The 21,975-nt window shown below is 55.5% G+C and overlaps 1 protein-coding gene across 1 annotated transcript in view; it reads left to right on the top strand.

Annotated features, from left to right (window-relative positions):
- CABIN1 (calcineurin binding protein 1) overlaps positions 1-21,975 on the top strand; it is a 105,409-nt gene that overhangs the window by 12,862 nt on the left and 70,572 nt on the right. The window contains 15 exon segments of the mRNA XM_043994113.1: positions 2,649-2,778; positions 5,827-5,976; positions 6,589-6,673; positions 6,675-6,734; positions 6,736-6,878; positions 7,236-7,298; positions 7,300-7,404; positions 12,041-12,090; positions 12,093-12,179; positions 12,619-12,689; positions 12,691-12,728; positions 12,730-12,811; positions 12,814-12,837; positions 16,360-16,438; positions 20,330-20,517. Coding sequence (XP_043850048.1) covers positions 2,649-2,778; positions 5,827-5,976; positions 6,589-6,673; positions 6,675-6,734; positions 6,736-6,878; positions 7,236-7,298; positions 7,300-7,404; positions 12,041-12,090; positions 12,093-12,179; positions 12,619-12,689; positions 12,691-12,728; positions 12,730-12,811; positions 12,814-12,837; positions 16,360-16,438; positions 20,330-20,517 — 1,355 coding nt within the window.

Below are 21,975 nucleotides of genomic sequence, written 5' to 3'. Positions count from 1 at the left end.
GGTGGGTGGGTGGGGGCTTCCTTTGTCCGTTCTCCCCCCCCCCCAGCCTTTAGCTCAGGGTGGGGCCCTTGCCAACTTACGGCTCTCCAATGACCCCTCTGGCCCCTCCTGATGAGAAGCCAAGGCCCTCTGAGGCTGCCCAGTAGAAGGGTCCTGGGGTGAAGTCAGCTGCATTTTTGGCCCCCATATCCTCTTGAGTCAGATGACGTTTGGGGTCGGCTAGGCCATCTCTGGAAGGGGATGGGCAGTTGTGGGGCAAGGGGGTGTGGAAGGAGCTGGGCATGTGTGATTGGCTGAGGGAGGGAATCGTGAGTGAGCACCTTCATGTGTTGGGAGGCCTACAGTCCCATGAGGCTGTGATAGCTCAATGGGCAGCTCTTCAGGGCTCAACCTGCTCGGCCAGAGCAGAGCATGACTGATGAGGGAGTGAGCTCCCTGTCCTTGGCTGGGATGCCATCCCATGGGACAGCCCTGGAGCAGCAGCAGAGGGCAACAGGGGATGGGTAGTGAGTGCAGGTGGAGGAGTCTCCAGCAGGGCTGGGGGTAGGGGTGGGGCTGCAACTGGCCTTTGCCAGTCTGAGAAAGAGTGGTCCAAGGACGCCCTTTGAGTCAGGGACGGTGGAGCTTATGGGAGAGGTGGAAAATGGACTGGCCTGGGGGAGGGCGTGGGCAGCCAGAAGTCAGGGCTCGGCCTGGGACCCTGGTTGGCTGAAGCTCTCTGAGCTTGTCCAGTGGGCAGTGGGGCTGCCAGGGGGTGTCTTAGTGTGCTGAGCATCAGGCCTGGTGAGTTCATTCCCACTTCAGACACTTACTAGCTGTGTGACCCTGGACAAGTCACTTACCCCTGCTTGCCTTGGTTTCCCCCTCTGTAAATTGAGCTGGAGAAGGAGATGGCAAAGCACCCCTGTATCTCTGCCAAGAAGACCCTGAATGGGGTCATGCAGAGTCAGGTGCAGTTGAAGGGGCCGAACAGCATGGGGAGCGTCACAGCGCTCGCCTCCCGAGGTAGCTGTGAGGGCTGAATGAGATGTTTGTAAAGTGCCCGGCATACAGTGAGTGCCAAATAAATGCCTGCTCTTCAGCAGCCTCAAACTGGGCCCTCGGCTTCAGGCTTCACCTCTGCACAGCTGACCCAGGGTGTCCCGCTGCCCACTGTGGAACCCACTCCTCCAGCCTCCCAGCAGCCTTTGCCCCCACCCCCCCAGCCAGGCAGGGGTTGCTACTTGCCTGAGGTGCCTCTCAACAGGGATCGCTGTCCACAGGGCAGCCTTAAGCATCTCTCTTGATAATGGGCCCTGCTCACTGGTCTGTCCTTGGCCAGTTCCCCAAAGGAACTTCCTTGGGTATGTGCAGGCCCTGTGCTAAGCAAGGTCCAGGAACCCTGCCTGTGTCTGCACCAAGCTTTATGTCTGGAGGGGAGACAGTGTTGTCCCACATTCCCCGGTCCCCCCCCCTCTGAGCCTAGGGCTGGGAGCAGTGCCAGGGCCCTTGCCCTTGAGCATTGGCAGCATAAGAATGGTAAGCAGTTGGGGTGGGGGGCAGGGGCTTGCGGATCTCAGTGGTCAGTGCGAGACCAAGCCAGGGAAGGAGCCTGTTCCTCTTTTCTTTTTTTTTTTTTGCCGGCTCCTTCCTGGCTGGTCTCGCACTGACCACTGAGCTCAAGAAGTTGCCTCCTAGACACGCTAGGGGAGCCATCCCCAGAGGGAACAGGGACAGTCGGGGACCGTTTCCATGCCAGGGCCAGCTTCCTTTGGCCACTCTTGCCCACCATTTCCTCCTCCTGGCCCCACGAAAGGCCAGAAATCTTTGCTTTATGAGCTGTAGTATTGTCGGCCCAGAAGGGGAGAGAGGGGGGAGCCCTTTAGCACCTGCTGTGTGCCCGGCATTCACCACGTGGCATGTCGTTGGAGCCTGCAGAGAGCCCTGTGGGGAAAGTGGGTGAGCCGAGCCCACCCCACCCTGGGACTCTGACTCCGTTCAGCCTGCGGGTCCGGTCTGGCCCAGGGCCTGCCTAGAGAGCAAGCTCGGCCTGGATTGAACCTCTCCTGACCAAGGACCTTGATGGCAGGCAGTGTTCTCACAGTGTAACGTCCCAGGCGGCCCCCATAGGCTGGTCTGTGCTGGTCCATCGGTGACTGTTGCTTGTTCCTTTGATTGTGTGGAGACACTTGGGCAACCGGGGCGGGTGACACCTCTTCTTCAGCTTCAGGGACTTGCATCTGTTCTCTCTCCCTCCCAACTCAGAAAGCACCTTTCTGATGAGACAGACTGCCAGGGAGGGGAGGCAGTAGAGGGTGGAGAGAGGGAGCAGGCAGTGTGGCCTGAAGTGCGGAGGGGTCATTCAGTGCAGGGGTGCATGTGGGGCCAAAACAACATCAGTGGGGCGCTGCCGGGAAGGTGAGGAGGGAAGAGACCAGCTGCCTGGAGGCGTGTGGCATGGGCCGTGGGTGACTCGGAGTGGGGAGAGGGCCAGCTTCACATCTGCAGATGTTGGGGGCTCCCTGCTTGTCTCGGAGCTGTCTTCACGGCCTGGCTTTGCCTCTGGTCCCCCCGGGTGTCAGGAGCAGTGTTCTGGGCTGCAGGAATGGGGCCCAGCTGGCTCTCCCAGGCTCGGCCTGACGCTCCCCACCGCTCTGTGTCTCTGCCAGCGGGCCTGTACTTCATCTGCAAAGCGCTGGAAAAGGATTGCAGATACAGCAAGGGACTTGTGCTGAAGGAGAAGATCTTCCAGGAACAGCCCTGCCTCCGCAACGACGCCCTGCGCATGTTCCTCAAATGGTACCTCTACCCCCGTGCCCTCCAGTGCCTGGCTTGAGTGCCCACCCCTGTTGCCCTCCAGTCCCTGGCTCGAGTGCCCCGCTCCCGTGCCCTCCAATCGCTGGCTCGAGCGCCCGCCCCTGTGCCTTCTAGTTCCTAGCTCAAGCACCTGCCCCCTGGGGCCCCTGTCGCTGGCTTGAGCGCCCGCCCCTGTGTCCTCAGTCTCCAGCTTGAGCACCTTCCCCCGCTGTGTCAGTGGTTCCTGGCCAGAGTGCCTGGTCTCCTGTGTCTGCCAGTTTCTTGCTCGAGCACTTGCCCCTCATGCCCACTGGTTCCCCCACTCTTATCGCTTGACCCCACCACAGCTGCCCGTCCCTGGCTCAAGCGCCTGCCCCCCTTGCCCACCCATTCCTGTCTTTAGTGCCTGCCTGCTCTAGGTACTTTCCTGGTTTGGTGATGTTTTACCCCCCAGAGTCCCTTCTCTGAAGCCTGCTGGTCCTGCTCTCTCCCCAGGGTGGGCGGGTAGGAAAGGTGGCCGTGTCAGCCCTGGGGTCTCTTGCTCAGGGGCCTGTGCTCTGCTGGAGGTGACCTTTCTTTCCTTTTTCCATCGCTCCCCCTCCTGGAGAAGCATCTCAGACCCACCATTCTTAGGCTGGGGCCTGTGCTCTCTCCATGACGCCCTGGACATGACTGGGGACCCCAGAGGTCCTCACCCCTGAGCTCCCCTTGGGGCACGGGGCTCAAACACCTCTCCCCCGCACGCTGGACAGGGAGCGTTCTGGCCCCCTTGACCCTTACACTGGGGGATTGTGCTGGTCCCTTTCACACATTCCCTTCTCGCCTCATCGTCCATCTTAGAAGTGGGGGGTGCTGCGCCCTTCCTGTGGGCGACCCCCCCCCCCCCCCCCGCAGCCCTCCTCCTCTCAGCCTTGGCTGTTCTGGTAGCGAGGGTTCTTCAGCTACCGCCGGCCTCCCTTGGCACCAGGTCATCTGCTTCTTCCCTGGCTTCTCGGAGACCTCCCCGGCACAGTAACTTGGCATCACATTCCTGTGCCACTCCTTGTTTGGCCACTCCCAGGGAATGGGCACGCCCTCAGGCTCTGCTCTGCCCCAATGAAAAGAGTTGGTAATACATATTGTGTTTTGTCCATAGAATTTGCTGGGCCTCTAGTGGTGCCACAGTGCACAGACCACCTGGCTTGAGGTCAGGCTTGGACTCATCTTCCTTGAATTCAAGTCTGGCCTCAGACACTTCCTAGCTGTGTGACCCTGGGCAAGTCACTTACCCGTTTGCCTCAAGTTTCCTCATCTGTCAAAGGAGCTGGAGAAGGAGATGGCAAACCCTCCGGCATCTCTGCCCGAAACCCCAGATGGGGCAGAAGAGTCAGTCAGGACTGACACGACTGAACAGCAGAGTTTGTTCCCTAATCTGCCCTTTCTGTGTTTTCCCCAGCCCTTCTCCCCTTTTCCTCCTGTTTCCTGATGAGTGAATGCATTTCTGGACCAGCTGGGTGGACTTTTCTCCTCCTCCTCCCCTCTTGTTCTCTTCTTTGGCTCATCGAGCTCCATCAGGCCCGGTCCCAGGCTCCCTCTTTGACCTTGACGGGGCTCCAAAGGGAGTGGACCCTTCATCCTCGATCACTGGTCATTGAGGTCAGCCTTCCCCTGCTTCCCTCTTCTGTTTGTGCCTCAGTTTCTCTGCACCTCTGCTCTCTTCCTCAGGTAGGCTTGGAGGTCCTCTGCTCCACCCAGGGCCCATCTCCACCTCGTGTTCCCAGCTCTCTGCTCCTGCGTGCTGGTGGCTGCTTAGTCTGGGGGATGCTGACCGAGGCTGACTCGAACTTAGCATCTTCCTCTGTGGCTGCTGCCCAGCGGCCCTTCTTTGAGCCTGATGCTCGGGGCTCGCTTTTAGGGCGCAGGTGGTGCTTTCTCTGCCTCCCAGAGTGGCCCAGCTGTCCCTTAGGCTCCCATGGGCCTATTCCTCCAGCACCTGCTTTGTGCCTCCTGCCCCGAGCCGTGAATTCCTTCCCTAGTTCTTGCGTGTTCTTTCTCCGCTGTGTTTCTCCTTGGGCCCTCTCTTCACTTCTCTTTGGTTCCAGAAACTCTTTGGGCACAGGCCGCCATTTTTCTCATCAGTGTGTTTGAGTCATGTGTCCCACCCAAAGAGGTCCTTGTGGGGGGAGTGAACTTGGTGCTGGGCCTGCCACTACAGGACAAGGTCAGGGGTTCGGACAGGCTGGGGGCACTTGGCAGTGCTCTGGGGCTACGTCTCTACCAGCGCCTGAGCAGCAGGAGGGGCCTGGCACTCTGCCTTGGCTCCTCCTCTGTAGCCTTCAGGCTGGGCTCAAAGCCCCTGGCCGCTGCTGGCCTGTGAGTGCCAGCCTGTGTTTCCTCACTCTGCCTTCTGTCTTCTCCTGAGCCTGTCTGGCCTTGGGAGCACCACTGTCCTGCTCCCTCCCTTATCTCTCAGTCTGAGCCCCTGCCAGGTCTTCCTAAGTGCTCTTGGCATGACTCGACTTCCATCCAGGGATAGTCACCCTCTCGAGCGGGGCCCAGGGGGGCTCTGGGGGAGGTGGGTGGTGGGTGCTCCTGGGCCCAGCTGGAGAGCCCTCTGCTTCTTGGAGATGGTTCTTCCAACTCCACGCTTCTGCTGGTCCTGCCTGGTGCCTCCCCCCCTCCCCCCCCATCTCCCTATGCCAGGTGGAATTAGGACCCTCCTTGTGTGGTGTTCAGCCCTATCTTCTGCTGTGCCCAGAGTTCTGGTTTCTTTCTCTGGACACCTGGTGCCCCTGCCAGCCGCCTGTGGGGAGCATGGGGTCCACCTTCAGGAGTCTGGGGGGCAGTTCATGACGTATGAAGTCACTGGCTGTCCCAGGGCGTTGGCGACGTCCCCCCAAGGGCCCCTCCCCAAGTCTGAGGTGGCTCTGAATAAGTGAGGGAAGTCACGGTCAGTGCCCTCCCCTTGGATTGAGGCGGCTGTGCCTCTGGCTGCTAAACCGGCCATAACTGAAGGGTCCCTGCCGAGCTCCACCTTAGTCCTGGTCTCTCCTCTCTCCGGCTGGGTCCCAGTGATATGTCCATCCATGACGTGACAGTGAGCGCTGCAGAGACAAAAGCCATTATAGAGGAGGCGCTGGATCTGCGCAAGAAGAGGCAGGCGCTGCTGGTGCGCGAGCCGGAGGTGGAGCTCCACCTGACTCAGCCCATCCCCTTCTTCACGTAGGTCCTTCTGAGGCTGGTATCGAGCCCCTGGGGGGCAGGTATGTTGGAAGGAGGCTGGGGACAGTGATCGTGCCCCAAGAAGAAGGAACTTCTCGGTTCTGCCTTTGCTGGGGAGGACAGAGCCCTTGGTGACGAGGGAGCCCTCACTGTCCCCATGCTTTAGATCTACCCCTCTGGCAGGAGGCCGTGGCCCGGTGGCTGTCCTGAAGGACTCCCTCCCTCCTGGGGGGGAGGTCACTGGCAGCTGAGAGGTACAAGGGCCTTTGCCACTATTGACCCTTCAGTTCGGTCCTTGCATCAAAGCAAAGCAGGGGCCCCCGTGAGGGAGGATCCAGAGTGTGGTGCCCGCAAGTGCTGGTCTTTAACTCCCCGAGGGCGCTGTGACGGGGAACACCAAAGTCCCAAATGCCCCTTTGCCCTCCCTTGCCCCCATCTCCCTGGGCTGGTCAGACCGGGGCTACAGGCTGCTGGCCAGCTTCCAGAAGAAAGGGAGTAGGACTGGGGCGGGCATGATGAGGTGGGGTGAGGGGGTGGGGGCTGTGGAAATTGGTGGCTGGTCTGGGCCTGGCTGTGATGGCGCACACCCTGGCTTTGTCTCTCTCTGCCCAGATGGAAATGCCTCGGGGAGAGCTTGCTGGCCACCTATGCCCACTTCACATCCTGTGATCCCCCGCAGCCCAGCTTGGGCAGAAGAAGTTGAGCTCTCTGAGTACCGAGACCCTGCTGCACTCTCTGCCCCCGCCCCTCCTGCTGCTTGCCATCAGCATCTCCCTGCCCCCGACTTCCATGGCCTCGGTGCCGGAGCCGCTCTTCTCCTATGCCACCATGGCACCTACTTTTTCTCTCCCTAACCAGAGTTTATTGGAGGCTGTAACCCCTCTAGGTGAGATGGAGGGTGGGTGGGGGCTGGGGGTGTTCCTTGGTCAGTGCTGGACAAGAATCTCCCTCCTTTCTGGAGAATAATCGTGACCCATGCTTCTAAAGCTTTGGGGGCGGCCTCTTGGTGGGCCTGGGAGTCACATTAGGGGAAGGGCTGTGCCCAGGTTCACACTCCCAGTGTGTGTGGGTGTGAGCGTGGGGTTTGTGTACATGATAGTATGTGTGGTGAGAGCATATATATCTGTGGGCTGTGTCTGATGTAAGGTGAGCGTGTGAGAGTGCATGGGTACGCTCCCTCGGCTTGCCCTTCCTCTCCGCCATGCTGTTGGCTCTGCACGGCCCCCCTGCGCTTTGTGACCACTATCTCGGCCACGCAGGGATGCCTCCGGGGGGGACAAATCCAAGAAAGGCGTCAAGCGGAAGAGGCCGGTGGCCGAGGAGTGGGGAGTCGGCCAAGAGGCGGTCTGCACGTGTCCGCAATACCAAGTGTAAGAAAGAGGAGAAGGTCGATTTCCAGGAGCTGCTGTTGAAATTCCTGCCACCCAGGTACCGGATGGATGGACGGACAGGTAGACGTATGGGTGGGAGTGGGGCAGGGAGGCCCCTTTTCTGCTACCCAGTGCCCACCCCGGGGCAGGGAACCGGCCCCAGCGCTCTGGACTTCCCTCTGGAATGTGCCCACAGCCCTTGCTCTCAAGGAGCTCCCAGTTGGCACTAGCAATGTGTGCGTGTGCACGTGTGTGTGTGTGTGTGTGTGTGTGTGCGCGCGCGCGCGCGCTGGGGGAGGCCCTATCACCTGCCCAAAGGGTTGTGAGAACACAGCCAGGAAAGGAGGGCCCAGCGGAGCAGAGCAGAGAAGTTCCTCCTCCCTGAGCCTCTGTGTTCTTTTGGGTAGAATGGGTTTGACCCATCCTCGCCCAGTGATGCTTGTGAGCATCCCTTCTGGTGGGGTGGCTTGCTTGTTGTGTGCACTCCAGACCCCCTGGGCCAGCTGTCTCTCTTCCTGCATATTCTTTGTGTGCTCTCAGGCAGGGCTAGCAGTCAGCTCTTGGCCAGGGAAGGGTCGCTGTGAAGTGGAAGTGGGTGTGGGACCTCAAGGAGATGGGCCAGGGATGGCCTGTGATGCAGGTGGAGGCAGTGAAGCCGGCCGTAGTGGGCAGAGGCCACCGCTGCGGAATCTGCACTGGGAGAATGGCAAGCCAGGGATGGAGGCAGACAGGCGGGCCCCCGAGCCCGCACACCAGCCCCTCCCCACATCGCCAGGAGCATGAGCAATAACAGGCCCAGAATGAGATGTTTACTGTCCTTGGGGAACCTAAGCTTGACCATCAGGCTAGGACATGTGCTGCAGAAAAGTGTTGGTGTATGGAGGGCCCGGCAGAGGTTAGCAGCTGCTCCCTGTGTGCCCGGGGACTGTGCTGGGCACTGGCCTGTGAGGAGAGCAGGTCATTGAGGATAGGAGAAGCATTGAATGCTGCTGTTGCTGACCATGAGGGAGACAGGGAAGGCTTCCTGGGCCGAGACCGCGTGATGGAAGAGGAGGAAGAGGGAGGGCACTGCAGCTGTGGGAGGGGCAGAGAGTGAGAGCAAGGGGGGGACTCCCAGGAAGACAGGTGGCTTGGTTGGAGCGCTGCCGTCTGTGTGACGGGGAGCCTTGGGTTCTGCCAGGCCCAAGCCTTGGTCTGTTCTGTGAGGTACCCAGGAGGAGAAGGAACTAGATGGACAGGGACTGGGAGCGATAGGGAGGCAAGCCTCTGCCTGGGGAGGGTGGCTTGGCTGTGGGCCCAGGCTCAGTCCAAGGGGAGGATGGGGCGGTACTGAACTATGTTACTTTTTTTTTTTTTTGCGGGGCAATGAGGATTAAGTGACTTGCCCAGGGTCACATAGCTAGTAAGTGTCAAGTGTCTGAGGCTGGATTGAACTCAGGTACTCCTGAATCCAGGGCCGGTGCTTTATCCACTGAGCCACCTAGCTGTCCTGAACTATGTTACTTCTTGGCCCAAAGAGGAGAAGCCCAGATTGGCTGTGTAGCGGAGGAGAGGCGTGTCGATGCCCTCGTCTGACACTGTGTCTCTGGTCCCAGGAGTGCCCTCCAGCCTCTGGACAGGCTGATCTGGACCCTTTACTTGGGCATCCAGGAGGAGAAGGGCACTTCAGAAAAGTTTGGTCGAGCCATGCACAGAGCCTCAGTGGGCCGGGAGATTGGCTCTGTTGTCACCACAGCATTGGTGACACGTTCCCCCACGTCCTTTGCCACTGGTCCTCAGTGGAGGGGAGCAAGTGGACTCATTCGACATCCCAGTGCCAGAAAAAAGGGAGATCTAGGTAATTTCAGCAGTTTCAGGATGAGGAGAGGCCTTAAGACCGGACTTATTCATCTTGGACCATAAGGAAAACTCTATTATCGCTATCATGGGTGTTACCATACTCTTTGATATTCTGATCAAATCTATCCATGGCCCTATGAAAAAATGCTTTAAATCAAAGCTGTTTAAACTGTGGGTCGTGACCCTGTATGGGGTCACATAACTGAATGTGGGCATTATGAAAGATTGGGCAACAGTAAAAGGTTATGTATACTTACTTTATACCTGGGCTCATGTAAAAGTTTCTCAGGCAGAAAGGGGTCTTGAATGGAAAAAGTTTAAGAAGCCCTAGTCTAAATCACTGTTAACTAGAGATGCAAACTGCAACAGCTCTGAGGCGCCACCTCATACCTATCAGATTCGGAAATTGAACAATGTTGGAGGGGATGTGGGAAAATCAGGACACTCGGGTGGAGTTGTCAGCTGGTCCAACTATTCTGGAGAATAGTTTGGAACTATGATCGAAGGGTTATCAAACTGCGCACCCTCTGACCCAGCAATGCCACTACTAGGTCTGTATCTCAAAGAAATTAAAAGAAAAAAAGGCAAAGGATGTCTAAGTATTTCTAGCAGCTCTTTTTGTGGTGGTGACAAATTGGAAATGGAGGGAATGGCTGAACAAGTTGTGGTGTATGATGTGATAGAATAAATACTGTTGTGTTGTAAGAAATGATGAGCGGGATGATTTCAGAAAAACCTGGGAAGATTGACATGAGCTGATGCAAAGCAAAATGAGCAGAACCAGGAGAACAGCGTCCACAGTGACAGCAATATTGGAGGATGAAGAACTCTGAATGACTTAGCTCTTCTCAGCACTGCAGTGATCTAAGACAATTCTGAAGGACCCATGATGAAAAATGCTGACAACCTCCAGAGAGAAATCTCGTAGACTCTGAGTACAGATGGAAGCAGACATTTTTTTTCCTTCTTTTTTTCCCCTCAACATGGCTCACATGAAAATGTTTTGCAAGACTTCATGTGCATCCTAGGTATTATTGTTTTCCTTGCCTTCTCAATGAGTGGAGAGAGGATGAAAGGAGGGAGAGAATTTGGGGCTAAAAAAAGATATTCTAGAATAGGTATAAATTACACTATGGTAAACGACTATAGTAATCTAGCATATGATAAACTCAAAGATCCAAGCTTTTGGAACAAAAACTCATTATTTGACAAAAACTGCTGGGAAAACAGGAAAGCAGTATAGCAGACCTAGGTATAAACCAACATCTCACACCCTGTATTAAGGTCAATAGGGGTACATTTTTTGCACATAAAGCATACTATATCATAAGCAATTAAGAGAGCATTGGAATAGTTCATCTGTCAGATTGATGGACAGGGGAAGAATATAGAACCAAAGAAGATATATATGTAGAGAGAGAGAGAGAGCATTACAAAATGTAAAATGGATAATTTTTATTATATAAAATTAAAAAGCTTTTGCACAAACAAAACTGGTGCAACCAAAATTATAAGGAAAGCAGAAAACTGGGAAAGAATTTTTGCAATAATTATCTGTGATAAAGTCCTTTAGAGAACTGAGTCAAATTTATAAAAAGACAAGTCATTCTCCAATTGATAAATGTCAAAGGATAGGAATGGGCAGTTTTCAGATAATGGAATCAGAGCTATCGATAGTCCTGTGAAAGAATGCTCTAGATCACTGTGGATCAGAGAAAGGTGAGATCAAACAGCTCTGAGGTACCAGCTCACCCTTATCTGAGTGCTAGTATGACAAAAGAGGAACTCGATCTTCTGGCACCACTTGGCTAGGGCTGGTAAGACAGAGACTGAGCTTGTTGGTCAGCACCAGGGTGGGGGCCTGGGAGGGAAGGGTCCAGCCAAGGACATTGGAGGCCAGCCTGCTGAGGATTGGTGGTCCAGGCGTCTGGGCGGGAGCGGGGCCTGAGATTGAATTGGGAGAAGCAACTCGTGACAACTTTCTGGCCTTTCCTTCCAACCCTCTGGTGGTGGAAGCGTACAGTTGTAGTGCTTCTTATGCCTGTCAGATGTAATGTGGGATCAGCTCTGGGCAGTTTCACACATGAGGAATCTGAGGCTGGCAAAGGGAAGCGACTTGCCCCCAGGTCATCCAGCTCCCCAGTGCCTCTGGCTGCACTTGACTTCCTGGCCACCGCCCTGGGGGGCTCATGGTCAGACAGTGCAGAGACCCATGGCAAAGGCTTTGAAGGGTGAATCTGCAAAGAGCTATCAAGCACTGAGAAGTGGAGAAAGCCTTAAGATTCCGTTGCCTCTTTTGAAATGTGTCGTTGTGGATGTCCTCTTGTGTGCGTGCGTGTGTGTCCCGTGCTTAGAGAGCTCGGAGGCTGTTCCCTGGGACATTCTGAGCCTGGCGTGGAGAGGGGGCTCATAGCCTTTTGGCAGCTTGGCAGAGACCGGGCTCTGGACGTGCCCAAGGCAGTGTCTAGCCTGCTTTGGGCAGTGCGGGACAGGAGTCTTGGGTGGCTGCTGGTTGTGCAGGGCCTGGCTTCAGAGGGGAGCCAGGCTTCTGAAGCTCAAGGACCCAAAAGAGGGAGGAGGAGACAGACCCAAGGTTTCCTTCTGGATCAGGTCAGCCAACGGCTCACGATCCCTGCGGCTGACAGGGCAAGCAGTGGGGCTTCCAGCCCAGTCAGGAATGTGGGCCCAAGGGCGCGGTGGTGCCCCCCTTTCCCTCTGAGGTCAGGATGCAGGGGCAGAGGGTTGCCCCTTCCCTTGGAAGTGTTTGCCTCAGAGAGCACAGTAGTGACTAGGGTGGGTTGGGGGAGTTGGACGTCCTTCTTCGTGACTCCGCCTTCTGGGCTGTGTTTGTGCAGGTTAAGAAAACTGGACCCTGAGGAAGAGGAGGACGATCCCTTCAGTAACTTGTGGTCCAGTCAGAAATTAAGCAGGAGAACTTCCCCAGCGTGGGCACGCACAGACTGTCCTTTGACTCTACCACGTTCGTGGAATCAGGTAGGAGTCTGGCCACCCGCTAGACCCTGCTTGTCTTTTTTCTCTGATCTCTTCTTGGTTTCCATGTCTCTTTGGTACAGGTAGTTTGGGGCCCTCTGGCCCAGCCTGGGGACCCTTCCCTTCCTGCAGGCCAGCTGGCTTCAAGGTTGCCCCAGGCTGCGCCTCATCTCAGCCTTTTGGCCGGAGGCTCTTGCTACTTAGCTGACCTGTGGGCAGGCAGGGAGAGCTGCCTGTGTTAGGGGGCCCTGAGGCCTGGGCTGGCCCCTGGGAGACTAGCAGGGATGTCCACTGTCTTATGTGCCCTGGGCCTGGAGAGACTCCGGCACAGACAGCTGCTGTCCCATGGGCCCTGGGCCTCAGGCTCTGGCTCAGCCAGGATCAGGGAGACCACCCGCTAGGAGACCCCTCTTATGGTAGAGGGGAATTGCTTTCTCTCCAGAGCAGCAGGACGTGCACAAATTTCTTCTGGACACCATGAAGAATGGCGGCCTCCTGGAGCTGATGATGAGGTTACCTGAAGGTGATGAGCCTGCAGTTCCTGGTGAAGTGGCCCCAGCTTGGGCCAGGTGGTCCTCAGCATCTATAGCAGTTGGCGAAAGCACAGCAGCGGCCTGCCGAACCCTCTGCTCCGGGGGACTGCAGCAACCAGCACATCAAGGTATGGGAGTGGGGCGGCATCCCTTTGGGCCCTGCCAGGAAACCTGCTGGCCTGGCCTGCAGAACACTATCAGCCAGCCTCTCGGGCCCCCCACCTTGGGTCTTGGCCCTGGAGATATCCTTCAGGGTCTCTCTGCCTGGCCCTGAGTGACCTCCCTGTGAGTCTGTTTCCACCAGGACCTTGCCTTCTCTTTGGGGGAGAGGGTTATGGCTTCCTCTTCCTTCAGGAGCTCTCTTCCCTTTGCTTCCTGTGACCTGACCTTCTGTCTTGTCATCTCCTCTGGGAACTCAGGGCCCTTCTCCCTCCCTCCCTCCCTCCTTCCCTCTCTCTCTTTCTCTTTCTATCTACCTCTTCCTCCCCTCTTCTCCCTGCTTCTCTTTCGCTGCCCTTCTCCCTCTTTCTCTTTCTTCCATTCTCTCTCCCTCTATTTCCTTGACACCTGTGGGCACACTCAGGCCTCTTCTGAAAGTAGCTTGGCCTTGACCCTGCTGTTTCTGCCGGGATGCTGTTCCTACTTAGCTCCCAGGGGCAGAAGCCTTCCCTTCCCAAGTCTCCCTTTTCTTTACACCTGCTGGTTCCTGTGCTTGACGGAAATGGCTCTTTCCACAGGTACCAGTGGTTCAATTCCTGGGGCTTTTCTTCTCCCATTTTTAGCTCATCCTTTACAATCTGCTTCTTAAAAAAATTCTACTCTTTTGAAATTAAAAATTTTTAATAACAAATCTGTTTTTCTCTTTCCTACCTCTCTCCCCATTAAAAATTAAGACTAAAATAAAACAGACTAAATGCTTTGTAGCAGATGTGTATAGTCAAACAAAACAAATGCCTGAGGGACATCTCACTCCGCACCCTGAAGCTACCCCCTGTCTTTGGGTGGGTGGTTGTGGGGAGAAGGGAGAGGAGAGCCTGGCACCTCAGGTGGCTGTTGTCCACATTGGAGATCTTCAGCTCCCCCAATTGTTGGTCTTACTAGGATGGTTGTTACCATATAAGATGTATCACTGGGTTCGCTTATTTCAATCTTTTTAATTTAAATTTTTCAATCAGCAAAAATCAGCCTCACCCTTTTGCCACCACCCCAAACTGAGAAAAAGGAAAGCTAATAATCATTGATTAACCATAACTTCTCAGCCATCCCCACCAAGGGGCGCTGCTTGGGTTTCCATTCTTGGCTGCGGCACATAGAGCTACCTGGATTTCTGTACATCCTGAGTTTTATCCCTTCTCTTTCCTTCCTTTGTTCTCCATTAACTGCAGTGTTTTTCTGTACTCCCAGTGTATATGGGTTCCTTCTTCCTCCTTTGGCCAGCTCACATATGAGGGAGAGTCTGGTGTTGACCACTCCCTCTCCATATGTCCTTCTACTCTGTATGGACATCTGCTTGTGCACCCTGACTAGTTAGGTGCAATAGTTTCTCTTAACCTCCTCCTCCACCCCCAAATACCTTAGTTTAAGATTATCAGGACATAACAAACCCCCTCCCACACCTTCTCTGTCCAACTGGATTCCCTCTGTGCACCCTGATGATGATAGGCTCTGAGAGGACTCAGGGATCACATCTCCATAAGTGAATATAAATCATTTATCCCTGTTTAGACCTCTATCACTGTTCACCCAGATAGCCTTTTTTTGTTTCTTTTGACACGTGTGCAGGAGATTGGGAGGCCAAACCCAGGTGTCAGGATAAGCCCTGGTCTTGTAATCAGGAATGCTTGGAATCCATTTTCCCCTTGTAGGGTTATACTCAATTTTTCTGGGTAAGTTATCTTTGGTCTTAAGCCTATATAGCCTTTGCCTTCTGGAATACTATATGCCAAGCTCTCTGCTTCTGCAGGGAGTTGGCTGCCAAATCCTGTATGATCCTGACCGTGACTGCTCAGGACTTGAATTCTTCCTTTGTGTCTGCTGGCTGGTGGTCCTTTTTCTTTGACCTAGAAGCCCTGGGTTTGAAAGACTGAGGTGTTCCTGGGCAGTTTTTATTTTGGGGTTTCTTTTAGGAAGTGTCCAATGGATTATGTTTCCTTTTGCCCTGGCCAGTTTTCTCTTAGGATTTCTTGACATATGGCCCTTCTTTTGGTTGTAGAATTAGGGTCATTTAGGGAAACTTAAATTCTCTCTCCTGGGTCTTATTTCCAGGGCAGTTTTCTTTTCTAGAACATACCTCATGTTTTCTTCTATTTTTTCAGTCTTGACTTTGTTTTCATATTTCTTCTTGTCTCACAGAGTCATTGGCTCCTATTTGGTCCATTCTCATTTTCAGGGAACTTATTGCTTGGGTACTTCTTCATAACTCCTTCAACTGTGAGCATTCTCTTTTTTTGGTCATCTGATGGATGTGAGATGCAAACACAGAATTACTTTAATTTGAATGTCTTCAATTATTATAAATTTGGAGTATTTTTTTTCACATAGTTATTGATAGCTTGGGTGAGTGTGTTTATGCATGTAAGTGTATGTGTGAGTGTGAATGAGTGTAAGTGTGTGTGTGTGTGTGTGTGTGTGTGTGTGTGAATACCAGGGTGTATGTGTAATGTAGGTTGAGTGTATGATTAAGTGTATTGTGTGAGTTTTGGTTACCGCCTGTATAAGTTTGTGTAAATGTGTGGGTGAGTGTGTCTTAAGACTGTAAGTGTGTTGTGTGAATGTGGGTATGTGTGTTTGTGGATGAATGTAAGTGTGAGTATATGTATGTGTGTAAGTGTTTGAGGGTGTGTTTGTGTGTGAGTAGATGTCTGTATGGGTGAACGTGAATGTGTGCGTCTGTCTCTGTGTGCCTGTGCGAGTGTGTGTCTTTCTGTGAGTGTATCAGTGTGTCTCTGCAAGTGTGTGTGTGTGTGTGTGTGTGTGTGTGTGTGTGTGTGTGTATGGAGAGCCTGTCAGTGTGTCTTTGTGTGAATGTGGGTCTCTGGAAGTGGGTGTGTGAGTCTCCATGTGGGGAAGGCTGGCTTGGCAGGAGGGGGCAGTCATACTGAAGGAGGCAGGGGGGAGCTTTGGCACATGTGGCCCTTCCCTCCCAGGAGTGGGTCTCAAGGGGCATAGGCCACAGCACACACTGTCAGGCACAAGGAGGGGCTGGAAGAGAACAAGCAAGTAGGTTGGATGAAGGAATAAGGGGTCCTGGGGGGCTGCCTGGGCTGAGCAGGCACAGAAGGACTGTCCACAGGACGAGCAGGTCCACCATTGTTGCATGTACGCTTTCTTCCATCCCTCCATCCATCTGCCCACCTGACCCTCCATCCCTCCATCCGTCTGTCCCTCCCCCATTCCTCCATCCCTCCATCTATCTCTCCTCCATTCCTCCATCCTTCCATCCATTTGTCCCTCCCCCATTCCTCCATCTAGCAATCCCTTCATCCGTCTGTTCAGCCTTTTATCTCCATCCTTATATCTGTCCCTCCCTCCATCCGTCTGTCCATTTCTGCATCCTTCCCTCCATCTGTGGCCTCTTTTGCTGCACAGGGTCCCGGTGGTCCCTGCCCACCGTGTGCTGCCTACTAGGCCTCACTGTGCTTCTCCCCCAGGACATGATGCTCATGGGCCTGTCGTGCATGGAGCTCCAGGTGGACCAGTGGCTGTTGGCCAAAGGCAAGAGCTGTGCAGGTAGGTCCCCCCCGCAGGCCCCGGGGGAGTGGGGGGCTCTTGGCGGGGCAGGCGCAGTGGTGTTTCTTCCTGGCTGCCTCCAGCCTGTGATGTTTAAAATCGAATGTGGGTCCTAACCGGCCCCCCCAGTTACTGATAAATTCAGCAAGAGTTTAGGCCTTTAAGGGATTTATTCAAGAGTAAAGACAACACGTGGGATCTGTCTCCTACTATCTACTTTCTATCTACTTTCCTCTCCTTTTCTCTGTCTCCCACCGAGCCAAAGTCCTGGATGAAAAGAGGCCGATCCTCAGCGGCTTCTCCCAGCAGCCCCCTGTGAAACAGGAAGCAGGGCCTCCCACACACACAGCTCCAAGCTAATTGGTTGGTGGCTTTGATTGACATGACTACAGGAGGTTCTATAGACATAACTTCCGGACGCCAAGTCACATGCTTTCTCCTCAGGGCAGAGCTCTGATGCTCACAAGCCCATCAGTGGTGCCACTCCACAGTTGTTAACAGTGACAAGGATGGTGTCTGCGAGCCACCATTTTGGAGGCCCAGTGGGGTCTTTCTGATGGCGTGGGCTGTCCTTGGGGGTTGTGGCCAGCCAGAGGATGGCTAGTGACTGCTAGTGGGGTGAGCTGTTTGGGCAGGTCCCAGCCAGTTTCTGAATCATGGCAAGCTTGCAGCTGGAGGTGGGCATTCTTGGACTGAGTGTCCTCCGGCTCTGCCAACTCTGACCAGTCCCCTGCCACTTTTCAGGCATTTCTTTCCCAAATCGGCTTGTGTCCTGGGGCCATGGTCCTCTTGGGAAGTCGAGGGTTCTAAGTACCAACCCATCCCAGAGCCTGTGGAGGCTGCCTCTGTGTCTCAGCTGGCACTGACTGGGGCCTTCAGTGCCCTCTGCTCTCACCCACTTTCCTGACATGTGCTTAAAGGCCTCCAGGGAGGGGCTGCTCACTACCTCTTGGGGTGGCCTGTGTCACGCTGGGATAGCTCTCTAGATTCTCCTCCATTGTAGAACCTGGGTCAGACAGAACAGGAGTGATTCCCCCTTCACCTGGCAGCCTGGATATCATGGCCCCCCGTCTTTCTTCTCTGGGCTCCTCATGTGACATGGCCTCAGGGCCCTTCTCAGTGCTGGTTGCCACCTTCTATAAGCTGTCCAGTCTTGTAGCCCCAGACTCAGATAGCAGTAGGACTCTTCCCTCTTTGCTCCTGCCTCTTTTTGGCCTAACTCACAGTGAGTCTACAACGCTCTGAAACCCCCTGACTTTTTTCAGAAGGACGACTTTCTGACTGGCCCCCCCCCCCCCCCACACTTGTGAAGCTGATTTCTTGTACCTCAGTGCAAGGCTTTGCCCTTCTTGTTGTTATAGATTTCATCTTCTTAGATCCTGGCAGGAACGCTGTGGATGCGGGCTATACCACCCGCTAGGTATGCTGCCAGGCCTTCAGCTAAAACATTGGCAGCCTAGGGCCAGGTGCAGATCCCTGGAGCCCTCCACTGGAGACCTCTACCAGTGCCAGCATCGAACCATTAACAGAAATCCTCGGAGCCAGGCTGACCAGTCAGTTCAGAATGCTTTGAGTTGTTTTTGTCTCTATCTTCTTCATGAGAACAGCAGGAGCTACTTGAGCCAGAGCTTTGCTAGAATCTAGGCCGACCCTCATCACTCCTTCCCCTCATGCTGCTAGCTTAGTCATCTTGTCGGCAAAGGCGGCGTGGAGCGCCTGCCATGACCTGTGCTTGTTGAGCCAGGCAGGCTCTCTCGGCCATGGCCGTTGGTCGCCTTTACTGCAGATTGGCCAGCCACTTCTCCAATGAGCCACGCTCGTGTTTTCCCAGGAATCTGAGACCATCTCCCTGGTCCGGAGTTTGCAGGCTCCTCTCCTTGCCTCCTTTTAAAGTTGTTGTAAGTTAGGACATTTGCCCCGCCCTGGGCTCCCTCCCATTGGCCATGATCTGGGCCATTGAGCAGTTCTTGAGAATGTCCAGCCTCTGAACCCCCCAGAACAGGTCCCAGAACTGATTAAGTACCTTCTCTGGGCAGGCCCTGCCCTCAAGGAACTTGTGCTCCAGCACAAGTGGGGAGGGGAGGTGTCAGGGGCAAGCGGACTGAAGCACAGTCAGAGGGAATGAAGGTGACAAGGGCTTAGCCAGTGGGAGCGGAGGGGGCCCCAGGGAGAGAGGGCTAGCTGAGGCCCCCTCCCTGTTTTGGACACCAGCTCCCTAGGGCTCATTTTGACTTGACTTGCGGTTCCCATGCAGAAGGGAAACTGAGCCACTGCCTTACAGCCCTCTGGAGGGGGGCTCGTCATCCTACGGGGCACACGATGAGTGACCCCGGACAAGACTCTGCCTCTGGCGGCCTCAGGTTCCTCACCTGTGAAATGGGGGTCTCAAAAGCATCTCCCTCCCAGTGAGGAGTACACACAGGCTGCTGGGCCCAGCACCTGGTGCGGAGGGTGGCTCCGTAAATGTGTGTTCCCCTCCTGCCTTTAAAGTCGAGGCTGGGGAGTTCCCTGTGCATCCTCATTCACTGGACTCTTGAGGGACCTGCATTCCTCCTGGGCTGACCTCCCATGAAACGCTGCACCCACAGAAATCTGGAAACTGGGAGGGAGAAGGAACTCCTCCCAAGCTTCCCAGTGCTTGTGCTCAGGGACCAGATGCTCCCTCTGGGTGAGAATCACGTCCACAACAACGTGACCCTCCCCCCCCCCATTGGCCCCCTTGACCTTTGGAAGGATGAGAGGCTTCACTCAGGGCCAGTTGGGAAGTTTTGAGCTGCTGGGCTTTTGGGGGGTGGGGGAGAAGGGGAGAAAGGAACGAGAGGAAGACAGAGGGAGGGAGATAAAACCAAGAAGAGAAAGGGGGGCAGAGAATTTGACAGAGAGGAAAGACATCTGGATAGCTGGTGGCACCCCGGGGTGCCCAGAGAAGCTGCTTGCTTGGTCACGTGTGGGCTTCGGGCTTGGCTAACGACGTCTGAGTCGCCCAGGGTCTTCAGAGGCTCCCCTCCTAGGCCCATCTTTTTTGGTTGCTCCGCATTTGAAACTTGGTGCCAGGCATGGTGCTGAGTGCTGGGGCAGAGACACGTACAGGGTGGGACAGTAGGCGCCCAGGCCTTCCTGCTGCTCGGCTTTTCTCATTTCCTCAACTCCTCCTGGCTGAGCCTCAGCCTGGGGTTACCCCCCCACCCCCTTCTGGCTTCCTCCTCTGTTCTGACCTTGGTGTGTAATCTCACCTGGGCCCTGCCGCTGCCAGGCCATCCTGCTCTGCCTGCCTTGGGTTTGTTTTTTTTGTGGAGCAATGAGGGTTAAGTGACTTGCCCAGGGTCACACAGTGTCAAGTGTCTGAGGCAGGATTTGAACTCAGGTCCTCCTGAACCCAGGCCTGGTATGTTATTCACTGCGCCCCCTAGCTGACCCCATCCGCCTGTCATGTTATGGGCTCCCTCCCCCTCCCCCCAGCTCCCCTTCTCCCCACTTGCTGGGAGCTCCCCTCATCTGCCATCCCTCAGGTGCTAGTATCGGTCCCTCCCCTGCCTCCCATGCTGAGGGGGCTTGGCTCCAAACTCCAGGGCGCTCTCTGACCTCCAGGCTCAGCCTGGCATGAGAGCCTTTCCTTAGCCAGCCCCCTGCTCCCTTCCCAGCCTTCTTACACCTCCCCCCGCCCCTTCCATCCAGCTCCCCGACCTCCCCTTTCTGGGCTTTGGCCATTCTCCCAGCCCACCTCCTCCGGGAAGCCTTCCCCGCCCCCTCCTCTTGGTGATTCTGTCTGCTGGTTGTTTGCTTGTCGTCCCCCCCCATCAGACAGGGGCTCCTCCTGCGTCCCCAGTGCCTAATATGGCGGCTGGTGCAAAGTAGGCACTTAATCAGAGTGACTTCATTGATTTGTTTCAGTGTCTCCCCGCCATTGTCCAGCCGGCATGGGGAATGGCCGTTTTGGCCCTGACTTCCCGGGCACTCACTTCCTGGGGGACCTTCTGCAGCTGTCACTGGCCTCTTCTCAGCGTGACCTCTTTGAGGAAGGCTGGTTGGAGTTCGTCGTTAGAGTGTACTGGCTGAAGGCGCGCTTCCTGGCTCTGCAGGTTAGTCGGGAGGGCACAAATGAGGGCGGGGAGTTCCCTGTCAGGATCTGGGGGGCCTGCTGAGCACAGTGAGCAGCTGACCCCTCGAGGAGCAGAGCATCACCCCACGCGGCCTGCTCCTGTGCAGGCGAGGGGCTGAGGGCCCCAAGGGCCCTGGGGAGTCTGGCATGGAGGGGGTGCCCTTGGGGAGGGTGGAGATGGGGCCGGGGCTCCTGCCTGCTGCTTGATTTGTATATAGAGGCATAGCTCAGACCTCTTTCCTAGCCCCTGACCCTGTCTGCTTCCTGTCCCCAGTCTGTCGAGGGGTGTGAATGGCAGTCCTGTCGTCCCCCTTACTCTTTTCCTTCTTCCTCCTCTTACTCTTTTTCTTCTTCCTCCCTCCCCTCCCCCTCCTTCCTTTCCCGTCCCCTCCCCCTCTCTTTCCCCTTCCTTTCTCCCCCTCTCCCTCCTCCCTCTGTCCTTCCCTTCATCCCCCTCCCTTTTCCCCTCCCTGCTACCCTTGTTGAGTTCTTCCTGCCCCTGCTCCTCCTGGAATTGAGCTGAGTGCATTACTAAGGGCTCTGAAAGCCCCTCAGATCTACAGCCAGTCACCAAATGTTTATTAAAGGGGATCTAGGAGATGCTCAGACAGAGAGTGAATGAGGGGAGAAGGCCCAGGGTACCCACAGTGATCGGGACGGGGGAAGGTGGGGCATTTATTAGGTGTCTACTGTGTGCTACAGTGCTAGACACTGGTGGTCCCCCTCAGAGAGATAATGAAAAGAGGCAAGGCCTGGCACCAAAAAGGGGCTCACAAACAGGAGAGACATAGTTTCTGGGTAATTTAATCATCTTATGAATAGGCCGTTGGGTTCATAAAAGGAGGTCTCTTGGCCTTTTCTCTCAGACCAAAGACCCCGGCTATCACATAACACTCAAATCTGATTGGTTGGCAGGACTGCACTCGAGGGGGGGAAAGTGGGCCAGGCAGGTGGCCTGGTCAGAGAGAGGGACTGCCGCGGGGAGGGGAGGGGGTGCCGTGGTAGGGCGGGGGGTGCCGTGGTAGGGCGGGGAGGCCGTGGGGGGTGGGGGGGTCTGGATGGAATGATGGGAGAGGCCATGGGTGGGGGGAGTGAGGTGCAAGAAGACTGGAAAGACGGGAGGGGGCTTGGTCACCAAGGGCTTTGAGTGCTAAGCAGAGGGTTTTGTATTTGCCCCTGGAGGCCTTGGGGAGTCACTGGAGTTCGCTGAGTAAGGGGTGGCTTGCTCATGCCTGTGCTTTAGGGAAATTACTTTGGGGGCTGAATGGAGAGTAGACTTGGATGGGGGAGAGCTGGGATGGGCAGCCCCGCCCCCAGCAGTGGGTGTGAGGTGATGGGGGGGCTGCACCAGGGTGGGGGCAGGGGCTGAAGAGGTGACATCAACGGGCCTTGGCACCATATGGGATCTGGAGCCTGAGAGAGTGAGGAGCCTGTGGTG

This window comes from Dromiciops gliroides, chromosome 3 (assembly GCF_019393635.1).
Source record: "Dromiciops gliroides isolate mDroGli1 chromosome 3, mDroGli1.pri, whole genome shotgun sequence".
In the NCBI taxonomy this organism is placed as follows: Eukaryota; Metazoa; Chordata; class Mammalia; order Microbiotheria; family Microbiotheriidae; genus Dromiciops; species Dromiciops gliroides.
This window is presented reverse-complemented; position numbering and strand designations above follow the sequence as displayed.